This window comes from Palaemon carinicauda, chromosome 18 (assembly GCF_036898095.1).
Source record: "Palaemon carinicauda isolate YSFRI2023 chromosome 18, ASM3689809v2, whole genome shotgun sequence".
NCBI classification, from domain to species: Eukaryota; Metazoa; Arthropoda; class Malacostraca; order Decapoda; family Palaemonidae; genus Palaemon; species Palaemon carinicauda.
Window position 1 is genome coordinate 49108674 of NC_090742.1, and position 15490 is coordinate 49124163.

Below are 15490 nucleotides of genomic sequence, written 5' to 3' on the forward strand. Positions count from 1 at the left end.
CTTTCGGGGGACGGCAGCAATAGTGGCCCATAAGTGGCCCAATAGCGTTTGGTTCCCCTTGGTAACGGAACTACGCCTGAAACTGATCCCGTTGCCGGACCCAGTTCTGACTCGGCAAGTGCAGAAATTGACTGTCTCAGCTTCATCAGTGAAAACCCAGAACCTTCATCTCATGAGTTTCTCGCCTTAGTGGTCAAGAAATGGTTTGAGATTTCTAGGGACAGTATCAACTTCCTAGAAGAATACAAGTCAAAGTCAACAAGAAGACAATATGAGTCTTCCTGGAAGAAATGGGTGGCCTTTGTCAAGGCAAAAAAACCTAAGGAGATTTCTACGGATTTCTGTTTGTCCTTCTTTATCCATCTTCATGAACAAGGTTTAGCAGCCAATACGATTACTACATGTAAATACGCCCTGGCCAGACCAATACTTTATGCCTTCCAGGTAGACTTTTCCAACGAGATCTTCAACAAGATCCCTAAAGCCTGCGCAAAACTTCGGCCCGCAGCTCCTCCTAAGCCCATTTCATGGTCTTTGGACAAAGTTCTTCATTTAGCATCAACCCTGAATAATGAGGATTGCTCGCTGAAAGACTTGACTCAGAAGGTGATATTCTTATTTGCACTAGCCTCGGGAGCCAGAGTTATCGAAATAGTGGCCCTCTTGAGGGATGATGGCCACATTCAGTTCACAGACAATGGAGATCTGAACCTCTTTCGGGACCCGGCGTTTCTCGCCAAGAACGAGCTGCCCACTAAAAGGTGGGGTCCCTGGAGAATCTGCCCTCTGAAGGAAGAAGCATCCCTCTGCCCAGTGGAATGCCTAAAGGTCTATCTTCGTAGAACTTCAGACTTTAAGGGAGGTCAGCTTTTCTGGGGAGAGACTTCTGGTTCAACGTTATCCTTGAAACAGATTAGGGCGAAAATCACTTACTTCATTCGCAGAGCGGATCCAGACAGTACACCCGCAGGTCATGATCCGAGGAAGGTTGCGTCGTCTCTGAATTTCTTCCATACAATGTCGTTTGAAAGTCTTCGTGCTTATACTGGATGGAAGTCCTCGAGGGTCTTCTTCAAGCACTACGCGAAGCAATTACAAGAAATTAAATTTCATGTGGTGGCGGCGGGCAGTGTGATAAAACCCGCTGCTTGATTACTGCGAAGAACAGTGCACTATTAGGGACTTATAGTGAAGGGTGTACACGATAGACTCGTAAGACATATCGTGTTGAGTTTTGTGTTTAAGTGATAACACTGTAGACTGTTCTCCCTAAACAGGTGACATTAAGCATAATAAACTGACACAAGTGCCAGGCATTCTTATATGCACAGTGTTTTTAGTAACAACAGATTTTATAGCGAAACTGCATATTTCCCTTGAGTGGCTAATGTTTTCCTTTTCAGGCAAACCCTTTTTATCCTGTTATTACTGTTTGTGCTTGTATGTAGAATTATTCAACATACATTGTAATTGTTTACAACCATGATTTCTATTTTGTAATAAACAATAGAACGAATATTTGCGTCTTTCGCCCCAAATATTTATTTAAATGTATAAGTCAGAGCATTCTTGACTTTTGATATTTAAGTCAATACCAGAACTAAGATTCATGATGTTCCAGAAAAACAGGTAAGATCTTGTTGTACTAGACTGTTCATTTTACTGCTTAACGTGTTCCTACACATATATAAACCTGCCCTTTTCTTCATGACAGACCCGGGAGCTACAGTAATCTGCCCAAACCAATCCCATCCTAGTACAGACTATGCTTTACGTATATGTTGACACTAATATACAAACTGTTTGCTAGATTGTTCCCTGAACTCACAATCCTCGGTTTTTTTCCTCGAGTCTACCCAGACTCTTCCCTGTAGGGGGCAGGAAGCACTGACATATTTTATGATCAGCTGATCGATGTATAACGGTAACATCAAGTGTCTCTAGGTCTAAAGACTGAAGAGGAAAGATTTAGCTCGAGATGAACGGCACTATTGGAAATCCACAGATACATTAATGCTCTGGTACACTTCCATCACGACGACATGGCCTGAGCCCAAAAAAATAGGTTTTGAGCGTAGCGAAAAATCTATTTTTGGGTGAGGTAGCCATATCGTCCTGATGGACCCACCCTCTTTTGGGACAAAGGATAATGAATCCCTCCCTATAGTACCGTATCTGCAACACCTACAAAGCTGCAAAGAATGACGGTGGCGCCTCGCGGTGGCGGACAGGCGCACTATTTGCAGAGCAGTAGTGACTCGTCGAGAGCGATGTCTCTGGAACGACTCACCTTATTCTTGCCTCTCTTTCCCCTCGTAGTGAAAGCTCTATTGGGGGTGTAGATAGCCATGAGACGTGTCAAGAATACGTCCTCTGATATTACGCGATATCCCTTCGTAAAATTTTAAGGGATATTCGCTCCAGGAGTTAGAATTCTGGATACCTTTGGTAAATTATCTGGGATATATTACTGTAGTCAAATATACCTAGGAAGCTACCTTTGAAGGAACTTCCATCAGGACGACATGGCTACCTCACCCAAAAATAGAGTTTTCGTTACGTTCAAAATCTGTTATATATATTTATGTATAGGGCTTATATATTTTATTAGATGCCCATAGATTCTTTATTTTAACATTTAGGGCTTATATATTGTATTAGGTGCCTCAAATTTTTTTTTTTATTTTTTTTTTTTAAATGTTTTTGAAATGCAAATGTTCTAGTCTCTTCATCTACATATTAATAGCATACTGACCACTTTTCGTGCACAACACTATTCCAAACAATTTCAAACGGCTCTAAATTGAAACTTAAAAAAAAAAAAAATAATGAGTGTTGTCTGGATATGGCAAAACGTTCCTTTTGAGCTCCATCTGTCTTTGCCTTAACCTACGCCAAACAAAGATGTTAACGGCGATAAATATCATCACCGTAACGCTGATTGCTGCTAGTAACACATAGAAACGAAGATCTGCATAAGTCGGTGACGGGTGGTCCATCTCGCTTAATTTCATCAACAGCTTAGCCACTCGTGCGTTGTATGGGAGAGGTAGAGATGGGATTGTAGTGGTCCACGTGAAATTCGCGAAGTAGGCCCGTTCCCTGATGATAGTGTTAATTCCTCAGACCGTGTAATTCGTGGACGTACCGATGCAACCATCTGCTGCAACGAAGATTTGGGAATAGGACGTGGATCCGTTCGGGCATGATACATTGAAGCCGGCCTTGTCGTATCGTATCCACGAGCCGTTGTTCAGTCTGCAATTGAAATTATTATAGTCTAAGGGATAAATTTTTTTCAGACAATTTTCATATGTATGGGAGAGAGCACCGTTTAGCACTATACCTAACTCGCATGAATCCATTGATTTTTTATGGAATTCAAAGGAGTCAGTTGTACATACTTTATTATTCATTGCTTCCGAACAGTGAGTTAATTTATCTAAGTCTTCAATGACCGTACATGTTTCCTTATCAGGGGAAATCAATATGTGTCCTGTCAAACTGGATATTACTGGGCTTGAGTTATTTGTCATGAAAGTCAGGAATGGTGATATTGTGTATGATTACCAGGCATCGGAAGAATCAAAGGGAGCTTTAAGCATAATCCCGTAATTTTCCACGCTTACTGTAATTAGGCTATAATAAAATTCTAACCTAGGCTATGTGCGTCTATCAAAGAAATATAACCTATTTTCTCCCGTACGTTCTCCAGAATTAACGTTAAGTCTTTTATTGGCAACAAATGCGGTGAGAGAACACCTTTAGTTACTAACGTAATAGCTTCCACATAGTCTTTTGATTTCTCAATGAAATGTGCAATTTTATTATGGATATGATCTATTTTTGAATTATAATACGTTAACGTTGCCAACAAGTGTTGTACTTCCATAATCTGACTGATATTACTAGAATGTTCGTTCACCAAACTCATAATTTGATTGATTGAAGTTAACTGATTCCTTAGTTCTGATAAAATTAATTCGTTTTCATGTGTTAAAAACTCAACTTTCTTATTTTGATTACTAATTTTAAGACGATTTGAAATCCCTAAGCCTAAACTTGCAACAGATCCAAAGATGTTAAGTGCAGCAAAAATAAACGGGTTACGTCTTTCAAGGTTAGTGTCTTACTGTCTACATCAAAAGGTCACGAGCCAAAGATTCTGCCTCGTAAGTCTTATTTTGCAAGTCTTGGGATAGCATCTCTGCCACTCTCAGTGTCGGTGCAAGCGAACTCTCTGTATTAAAAGGAAAGTGTCTTCTATGCATTTCATTTAATAAAGCAGTAAACCTTGAAATGTCGCTCTTTAAACTAGTGACGTCATTCTCTGGGAGAAAAATAGCTTGCATGCGTACTTCTATAACTATATTGCTTGCGGTAATAAAAACGTCTTCTGTTCTCTCTACTAGAGTGCCATATTTAAAATCTATACTTTTAGTTTTAGAGCTCTTCCCACACGAGAAAAATGTCTGAGCGAACAATATCATTCCTAACAATAAAAACTTTGTCTTGGAAACCTGTAATGAGAAAAATATATGTAATTACTCCTGTATTAAGAAGAAAAAAAAATGTTAACATATAAATTTCATAGATAAAAAAAGATTTCCCTCACTTCCTTCTCTCTTATTTTAATTTCTTATGTGAGCCAATGGTACAATTCTCTCATCAGTGGGTTGGGATACGTTTTGAACTCTAAATCTATTGGCCGTTGATGTTTCCAAAATGTTAAATGGGCCTTCAAACTTAGGTGTTAGTTTATAATTGAGTCCTTTACGTATATTTACCTGTATGTATACATTATCACCCATGGTATATGTTTTAGTTGGCTTCGCTATTTTATCATGATTCCATATCATTATGATTTGTGATTCTTCTAAATTCATTTGAAGGATATCAAAACGTCTTTTGCTTGCATTTATACATTCCTTTAAAGGATTTAATAAATTAGTTGTAGGCGTTAATACATGGAAAGGCGTTCTAACTGGGGTACCATACAATGCCTCATGTGGCAACATTTTAATTGATATATGAAATGAGTGATTCAGAGTACCTAATAACGCAGGTATTGCAATATCCCAGTTGGGGTCTTAATATGTTTAAAACCTTCCTATTCGCTCTTTCCACTACCCCATTTGACTCTGGGTGATAGATCATGGTATTGATTTTCTTTATGCTAAAGAATTCACACAATGAGGTAAGGAAATGATTATTAAATTCTCCACCTGAGTGTGAGACTATCATGTGTGGAATTCCATGTTTACAAATGTAACATTCGTAAAACTTCCTAGCGCATTCAATCGCAGGTTTAGTTTTAAGCGCTATCAGTTCTGTATATCGAGTCAAAGCATCTACAATTACTAAGAGGTGCTTATTTCCTCTGTCTGACTCGTAAAATCCTGTTAATAAATCTAAATGTATTCTTTTAAAGGGTTGATTGGGCACGGGATAAGCCCCTAGGCTGATAGGTGTTTTTGTGTGCCCTTTGTTTTCCTGACAAGTGCGACAATTAGCTATGTGTTTTTTTTTATACCTGTAAGCATCGTATGCCAATAAAACAATGATTTGGCTTTCTGTGACATTATGGAGAACCCTGGGTGTCCATGCAATGGATTTGCATGCAACCAATTTAGGACAGTGGATATAAGTGAGATTGGTACCACTTCCTGGTCGTTAGTCACATGTGGTGTATTGCGGGTTTTCCTTGTCACGGATCTACACAGAATATTGTCCTTGATTATATAATTCTGCTGCGTATACTTTATGTATTCCTTTTCCTTACGATTTCCTTCCAAAGCATTTATGCATTTCTGATCTTTTCTTTGCGCAGCCTGTAATAATTCAGCACTCCAGCCCAGATCTTCCTGTTCAGATACAGTTTTAACAATAGGCATGGATGTTGATATATCTATTAATTCAGCTAATGGCTCCGTACAAGATGACACGGGGTTGCGTGATAATGCATCAGCAATGATATTTGCTTTCCCTGGTAAATACCCGATTCTCGCACCAAAGTCTTGGATGATCAAATGCCACTGAGTTTGTTTGGGGCTGTGACTAAAGCCTTTAAAGAAGTCGGTTAGGGGTTTATGATCAGTAAGAACCTTGACGGGATAACCGTATATTATGAACTTAAAATGCACTAGTGAATTAACAATAGCTAGCCCTTCCTTGTCTATTACTGCATACTTACTTTCGGAAGTTCTCAGTTTTTGTGAATAAAAAGCTATTGGGAAAAACTGTTTTTCATATTGCCGAAGCAATACCCCACTTACTCCTAAGTCTGAGGCGTCTGTTGCAATGAAGAATTCCTTACCGAAGTCATGAAATTTTAAGATAGGAGAACTACACAGTTCATCTTTCAAGGTATTAAACGCCTGTTGATGCTGCTCAGACCATACGAAATCTACGCCCTTCTTCATCAGATCAGTTAGGGGAGCGGCTATAATTGAATAATTGCGTATAAAATGCCTCTAATATCCACTACACCCCAGAAATTGCTGTATTCACTTGACATTAGTAGGTATCGGAAAGTTACGGATAGCCGACACCTTATCGTGGACTACTTTAAGACCTTGGCTAGACACTGTAAAACCTAAATAGACTAATTCTGTCTTGAAGAATTCACACTTACTAATCTTTACCCTTAAGTTATGGTGTCTTAGTGTCTGTAGTACTAGTTCTAGTTTACGTAAATGTTCTTCTAAGGTATTAGAAAAGATTACAAGGTCGTCCATATAGGCATGCAATTTATCCCCTAGCAAGTCTCCAAACACTATGTTAATCATTCAAGTAAATGTTATGGGAGCACAACGTAAACCAAAAGGCATACAGTATGCAAAAATTCATGATGTCCCCTGGCTGTGCTGAAGGCAGTGTATGGGATACTATTTTCTTCTAATGATATCTGGTGAAAGCCTTTAAGTAAGTCCAAACTGGTAAAATGTTTATTCTGACCTAACAATGATAAAATATCGTCAGTACATAGCACTGGGAATCGATCAGGGATCGTTTCCTCATTTAGGCGACGAAATCTACGCAGATACGCCATGTTCGATCTTTTTTCGGTACAACTATTAATGGAAAATTATAAGGGCTGTTCGATTTCCTAATGACTCCTCCTTCTAGCATTTTACCTACTTCATCATTTATCTCATTCTGGAATTTCATAGGGAGTCTGTACGAGGTTACATAGATAATTTTCTGCTTGTCCTTTAACCTTATTTGATGTTCGATCACATCTGTTTTTCCTAAGGATCCATCCGCAGTGGAAAAAACATCATGATATTCAGTTAAAAGTCCAAAAAATTTTGCTGAATTTCTTCTTCTTGAATGTCTTTATTGATTTTATTTCTAATAGATTGCAAAAGGGATTCATCCACAACTGATTGAGCGTGATTGATTTCAGCGACGGTAAGAATACGATGTTCATAAACTTCTACATCCAAGATATGTTGATATTTGTGAATTACTAAAGTGGTATTTAAATGATTACAGACTCCTATATTACATTGTTGTTGTGAGCCGACTGTATAAAGAGCTTGTGTGACGGACAATCCGTTAGTTTTCAAAGTGTCGGAAAGGATTAATATTTCAGATCCCGGTAACGTTTTCTTTACTTGCACTATTAAATTCGAAGTTACGTTCGTCTCGATAGATTGCGTGTAAGATGATATTACGGGTGAACGAGAATTCTGTTGGGTCGCGTATATTATTTCTTTATTAATGAGACAAGTAATTGGTTCTTCAACGTACGTCACTGTGTTATTTGTTGTCTCCTTTTTATCCAAAACTGATTTTAAGGTATTAGAAGACTTATAGAATTTTCCTTTGATATACACGCCGTGCTTGGCAGGGGCTAAGATAATGTTTTGATTGCCCATAGACTGGTATCCTATAATTACAGCTGGATACATATCAATGTTTTGTACAACGACAAAGGTATCAGAAAACGTGCGCTTACCGACCTTGTACTGAACATGAGTTATGCCTATTACATTTAATTCATAATTTCCTATACCCGAGAGCCTTACTCCGGACTTCTCTATAGGGAAGTTCGAAAATAACAAATGATGTGTCCTCAAATCCATGATATTACGTGGACTACCAGAGTCAAAAAATAATGTAAAGGATCGGTGTTCTAAATTTACAGCATATAATGTTGGTCGTAACTCATTTTGGCTTATTATTGTGTGAATTTGTTGCAAATCTACGGGAGCCTGCACTGATTTATTTGATTCGGCCGTGTGTTTCATAGGAAAATCTATTGCCTCACAATGATTTGATAAAACATTAAATGGATTATTTAATAATACTGATGTTGATACGAATGACCCAAAATCACTCTCTTCCCCTTTGGAGTTAATTATGTGGTATTTGCTTTGCTCTGCACATTCTGAAAATTAGTCTGACCTTGCGAGTTCTGGCTAGACGGCCCAGGATCAGAGTTATTTGAAGCACTATTTGTTTGTTTTTGATTTTGAACTGCATTGACGTTTGGATGTTTTTTCTTATTGAACTGAGGATTTTCTTTTTATTTCCATAGGGAATTGACTGTGGAATTGACTGTGTATTTCTAGGATTCTGTTGTTGATTACGCGAGTAGCATCAACTATATGAATTAGTTGAACTATTATGTATCGAACAATATCGCGTTCTGCAGTCTACGTCATTCCTGCAATTTGACTATTATTAACTACGTTTACTTGTTGTGGCTTAGTTTCATTTTTTGCAAAAACTTGTGTAAACAAGGGATCAAGATCAGTACACTTAGACATGTGTTTCTATATCTGTTTATACACATCCAATTCTGTACTTTCGGGCGTTAACTTTTTATCAAAACACCGCACTAAAGCTTCTGGCAACATAATTGGCATGCAGGTTAAATACATCAATCGTAAGAAATCTTTCACGGAGATGTTATCTCTAGTAACCCAAGTGGAATTACCTAAAATATCTTGATACTCGTTTAGCCTATCGGCAATGAGAGCTGCTCTCTCTATGATATTAAGCCGAGTCAAAGTGGCTTGATTAAGTGTATTTCTTAATGTTAAAACTACATCTAAGGCTTCCTCACCACCATAGATCGCACGTAGCCTAACTTTGAAATTGTCCCATGTAACTGCCTCTTGAAAGGAAACTCCCCTCAGATACGCACTTGCATCCCCTTTAGAAAAGTCTATAAAACTTTTAACTTCTTGCAACTGTACAAATGGGTCTGTGATATATTTAGCATTTAAGTGAACGTCAACAGAAGAAATCCAATACTCGATATTCTGAGGTAAGAACCCATTGACCTGACCTTGAAAAGGAAGGATAGCTGAACGCGCATTTACTAGTGTTACAATGGGAGCGGGGATGGGGTTACTAGGTCCGGGGGTGGGGTTACTCGGACTCACAGGAGGCATCATGTTTACTTTACTTTTTTTTTCTATCTCTATGACTCCTTGCAATCCTATCGAAATATCTATATGAATACAGACGTTCACTGCGTAAACGCATAAGCACTACACAATAAAGATATGTTGCAGATTATAACATAATCCCCCAAAACAATGATACTAATATTAAGATATTTCCCGATAACCTCTGAAAGAAAATGGAATTAGCCCAGAGAAAAAAAAATTCTAGACGAGAATTCGAAGTTGAACACAGTTTCCTTTAATGAAGGAAAAAATGAAGATTTGCAAACAACTCACCCCAGCAATAATGGACGATCAACTCGTGATAACAACACTTCACTGCCTAAAACTGAATGAATGAAGAGAAATGTACTTAGCTTGAGTACATATGGGCGAAGGGCGATGTCGTCATTTCCTCTCTCTCTTTGGTTTGCGAGAGTTTAGCTGTTTGGGTGAATGTTTTCGGTCTGATATCCCGTCGTAATGTTGAATGTGTTGTTTCTTGGATATGATTCTTGAATGTTTAATAAACGTTGATAAAGTTGAATGCCATTCCTTCGTTGAAGATCCAGTTCCTCAGTTTGTATACTATTTATAGTTGATATTCAATGCGTTCATTTCTTCGGTGGACGTAGATACTTCATCAAAATTGTAGATTCATTACTGTTGTAACTGCTAAGTATTACAGTTTAAATTGCTGGTTCTTAAAGTTGATTCTCTTGGTTATTAAAGTTGATTCGCTGGTTCTTAGTTGATTCGCTGCCACCAATTGTTGGTGTGGTACTGTTATAAACACACAGAGTTCCATTTCATGTCTCTTCAATGTGATATGTATAGTTAGACTTGCAGGTTACTTCTTCTGAATAAGTCTATGTAAGTTAACTTTTAAAACAGTTTATTAGCAGCTCCATCACAGGAGTATAGATGGTTTGGTCGGATGACCATTCCGTATGACATGTTGAACAGAACTAACAAAAATATCATGTTTGATGATAATGTATACTTAGTTATCTCAGCATTTATACAAATATGTAAACACAACATTAGTACAGGAAGCCATCTTGTTCCGGTGAGACACTCAACTGTTTCTCACAGGATGCTTTGTATTGTGTTCACTCTTCATACAAAAATGTTACATTGCAAAGGTTTAGCTTTGTTGACTTTCACATCCTGTTTATGACTGACTTTGCGTTCTCACACTCCTCCTAACTTCTCCAGTGATCCCTTGGGTCATGGATTTTATTATGTAATTTATAATTATTACAAATCTATTGTAAGCTTGGGAAGGCCTTAGGATTTGGGATAAAATAAATGCTATACCTCCTATGTGGGGTAAGGACTATTTAGAATTAGGGTATTTTGCCTTTCAGTTTATTAAGTTTAGGATAAAAAAGCTACGCATTTGAGTGGTCAGCATTGCTCAATCTTAACCATAGTTTTTTAATCTTATTTACAATATGTCTTATATAAATGGTAGGGGCTTGTCTATTTGAATGAGTTATGCAATGATCTCACTCTGAGTTGCATTTCATTTTTTTTATTGCCTACTAAATTTTTCTGTTTCTTACCTTTAAATAAACAGATGAATAATACTCAAGAGGATATTATAATCGCAATTTAGGGAATTGCAATCTTATATGGGGAATATGTTAGGATTTAGTTAATTATAGCTAGGGGGTCAGTAAAAGATTATTCCCTAGTGGCATTTGACTAAGACCAGTGATTGAATTATTGTTTCGTTCCAGCTAAAACAAGCCTTGAATAAACTCCTCCAAATCGTGGAACCCATAATGAAAAAAGTAAAGTAAATAATTTGCCTAAAGAACTAACATAAATGATAAACAGAAAGGATATGCTAATAAAGTATTTAGTTAAAATAGTAATTATAACTTTTTAAAATAAATGAATAGAACAATAAATATAAAGTTTTACAATAACAAGCAGTTTGAAAGTCAGTTGAGTCTTAAGACAATAGGTGGCTTTCAGCAATTGCTCAGTAAAAATCATTCTAGTGTGCAACTGGGAAAGATTACTTGTCTGTTAAATATATCTTCACTTTAAGGAACACCTCTTGAGAAAGCTCCAACAACAGTTAAGTATGCTTTTCAAATTTGATGTGTGGATAAGGTTAGACTGGTTTATACCAAAAATATCTTGCATTGTTTGTAAAGCATACAAAAGTGGAATAGATTTACTCTACTTTTCACTTTAAGGGCTGCTTATCCAGTCCTGTACAGCAGGGGAACCCTACTCTACAGGACCTCCACAGTCGTTATATTATGTTCCTTTGGGAGCAATTAACATTTCACATTGCTTATTGCTCTCTTACTGTTAAATCATCACTATCAAAGCACTCGCTGAATAAGAAAGTCTTCAGTTTCCTCTTGAAAACCTTAAAATCTTCAATCATTCGGATGTCTCGTGGGAGCCTATTGTATAGTCTCGGGGCTGCATATCTAAAGGCTTTAGAGCTTACAGTAGACATATATCTAGGTTCCAATAGTTTGAAACCATCGGTAACTATTCTCATGTCAGCACGATTCGTTAGCTGCACAATATGTAGCAATTCTCTTAGATATTTTGGATGACCAGTTCTGATAACTTGATGGGTTATTGTACATATTTTAGATTTAATTCTAGTTTTTTTCGGCAGCCAATGTAAATAAATTACTAGATATCGGAACTGTCATTATTTATGTTTATGTGAATGTCACCCAAGCTTCTCACGCTGTTTTTCTTTCCCACCACCCTAACTCAGTTATGCTCTCGTTTAAATTTTAGTTGTTTAATTGTCATCCATTCTCTAACACTATTAAAGATTCGGGTTAGAGTTTCAGTAGTGTTGTCTATATTATTTATGGTGAAGTAAAATTGTGTATCTTCCGCAAATAGTTTGAACTCCACACCATGCCTTTATAATATTTTTTATAGACCAATACAGTATCAAATGCAATAATTGGTTAGTGTTCTTCTCAAACAAGAGATAGTGTGTGATTGGAAGACTAAGTGGTTAATTTTGTATCTGTGTGATATACGATTAGTCTTTCTTTCGTTGTAATTTAAAAAAACTACATTGAATTTCAACAAGTTTTCCGTGGCTTCTCCTCTCTACTAACATCGTTTCCATTTTCTCTTAGAACTGTTAACGTGATTGGTAATCATTGAAACAGGATTTTTCATTTGTGGTATTGAGAGTAAAACACATTCATCACAACGATATTTTAACTCACAATATTTCCCCTGAAGCAAAACACATAGGAAATGTAGATCATGATCTTCCAGAAATATTTCTTGTGCACATTGTAGATAATAAATGCTAACAAAACCAGGAGAAGACATCTTAATGCACTGTATGTGAACAACCCTGAGAGGGTGTAATTGCAGCTGATTGATGGTGATAACTGAAAACAAAGAGTATCTGAAATGGAAGCCATGGGCTTCTTACCACTTACTGCAAGAAGGGCCCAGTCCTTATGTTAAGGGCTCTATTTATTGAAGTGAAAGAAAATGGGAAGATGATAAAATGTTATGGGTAAATTAAACTGAGCTTCTGGAAAAGAAGCAATATGAACAACAGTGTAGAGTCATAGAAATAATAAAAAAGAAATAATAACACCAATGGTGTGAAACCACAAATTAAATGAGTAAAAGAATAAAGTTTCAGTAAAGCAAAATAATTCATAATCTTTCAGGAAAGATCACCAAAGTTAATTTGAATGATACCCAGACCCAGAAAGTGAGAGGAAAGTATATGCAATATCTAACATAGGATTGAGCATGGGCAGTAGGAGCTTCCTAATGCCAACTAATATTAGTACTGTATACCTATTTTAACTGTGATTCAAGCTATTTCTTGGCTATTAAAATTAACCTTTGGTATTAACCTCTTGTTAATCTAGGCAAGGAATGATTAATTTAATTATTATCTATAAGCACATCCTGTTAATGTGCTACTTCGAAATCCAACTGGAAATCATTTTAGTTGGATATTAATCACGTTTCTAAAATTGCATATACAGGTTTAATTATACATTTGAATGATAGGATACTAGATATTTTCAAGAAACTGGTATCTTTAATCACTATTGAATTTAAAGAATCGTAAAAGGTGCTAAAAGTAATTGTATACAAATTTAGATAGTCTGTAAGTTGGTAATTGGGATAGTCCGAATCAGTTCATCACATGTTTTGACCAACTGCTGGTATGCAGGAAGTTCAAGTATTGAAATTTTACCAAATATTGTTATGATATTTGTATGCCATCTTTATACTGCATTTCTTACTTTATATTTAACCAAGATCAAGATATTCTAGAGTATTGATCTTGATCTGCTACGTATATTATTTTTCAGTAATTGGGGTGGCAGGATTTTAGAATGTTGTTTCTTTTTCTTATTTCATATCACAAGTTTATTAAGACAAATATTTTCCTTTTTCTTTTCAGGTATTGTTTTTTTCCTTCTACAGCAAATGTTCAAGAAAATCATGTTCCCAAAGCTGTAACAGTAAAAGTTTTTGAAACTATGAAGAAAGATTTACTACCTGATAATATTTCTTTTGCAAAGCTGTTTGGTATTTTTTACCTAGCTTTACTATTGGCTGAGGAGCCCATATTATTGATGGATTTAATCAGGCAAGTAATGTTAAGGATTTTCTGTTGAAATTAGAATACAGTATGTCTTTTAGTCTGTATTGCTGTGTAGTCTTGAGTGTCTGTAGCCCATATCAGTTAGAGATTAGTTGTTTGTTGCTGTACTTATCTTATGCAGTTAACCTTTTCGCTACTATGACGTCGGCATACGTCAAATCATGCTTGGTGATGCACGGTGACGTTGGGATACGTCATCATCATCATTATTATTATTATTATTATTATTATTATTATTATTATCATCATCATCATCATCACAAGCTTTATTATAAACCATATCGAGGTTAAAATTACTCGTATATCCTACAAAAGAATATAGGACATGGTCGTGTATCACACAGTTCACACTCGAGAAATTTCACTAAAAAATCTCCTCCCCTCCCTGCTATCAGCCCGTCTTCTTTCTACTGACAATGAACAAAGTCTTTGGTATTCTAGCTTTTATTTCCAATTGTGTAAGAGCTGTTTTAGTCTGTTTTCATGTTATTTCAGCCTGGTTTTATGTTATTTCCGTCTGTTTTTATGTTATCATATAGAATCATACCACTCTTTAACCAATGGCGACATTCCCTAACTGAGGCATTACTCAAACCCCCCTGACACCCCCAGTTAGAGATGTAATCCCTACCACCAACCAAAATACCTAAGATTCTAGTCCCTATTCATGATTATGTAATGTCTATAATGTATTTCTCTGTTGCATTTATGTTCAAATAACAAAAAAGGTACTACAAAACGTTCTTCAATTCTTCGCCTTTAACTGAATCCCACTCACAACATAAGCAAAACGTTCTACCAGTAATGCAAGATGTTTACATGCGACGAAATATTTTTTTCTTACCTTATTCCTTTTTTCTCAACTATTATTTTTGCAAAATAATATAATCTTGATGTCTTATATATTTCATATTAGTATTGTTCGTTGTTTTCATGAGTAAAAGTTAGCTTACTGTCATTATTTCCATTTACAGTTATTACCATTGTACGCTGTAGCCTACTGTATATGTCATGTTCTTACATGTGCAGTTTCTTGCCAAGCTTGTGAAATACCCAAAACAGAAATGACGCAGTGCATAGTGAATTAGTGACAGTCACTCGCAAGATGGATTGACAGACAAATGAACAAACATATGTAATGAACTAAATTTTTATTATCTCTCTCTCTCTCTCTCTCTCTCTCTCTCTCTCTCTCTCTCTCTCTCTCTCTCTCTCTCTCTCTCTCTCTCTCTCTCTCTCTCTCTCTCTCAAAAACGTAAACTAGGCAACGTTCCAAGAAAGCAGAACAAGGACGGAAAATGGGCAACGTTCCTCTAATCTACACGAAGGGGCTAAAAGAAGAACCTGGCAATTGCACACGAGAGTGTTTAACTCCAGTGCCTTGAAAATTTTTAAAATCAATTATAGTAGATTTAATAGTTGAACATATAGAGAGAAACAA

At 36.5% G+C, this 15490-nt stretch overlaps 1 protein-coding gene across 4 annotated transcripts in view; it reads left to right on the forward strand.

The window, feature by feature from the left end:
* Window positions 1-15490, forward strand: part of TAF1B (TATA box-binding protein-associated factor RNA polymerase I subunit B) — a 411270-nt gene that overhangs the window by 210273 nt on the left and 185507 nt on the right. For all 4 annotated transcript variants that reach the window (XM_068392341.1, XM_068392343.1, XM_068392342.1 and 1 more), the window contains exon 4: window positions 13846-14034. In XM_068392341.1, the coding sequence (XP_068248442.1) occupies window positions 13846-14034 (189 nt within the window). The remainder of the gene's footprint in view (window positions 1-13845; window positions 14035-15490) is intronic.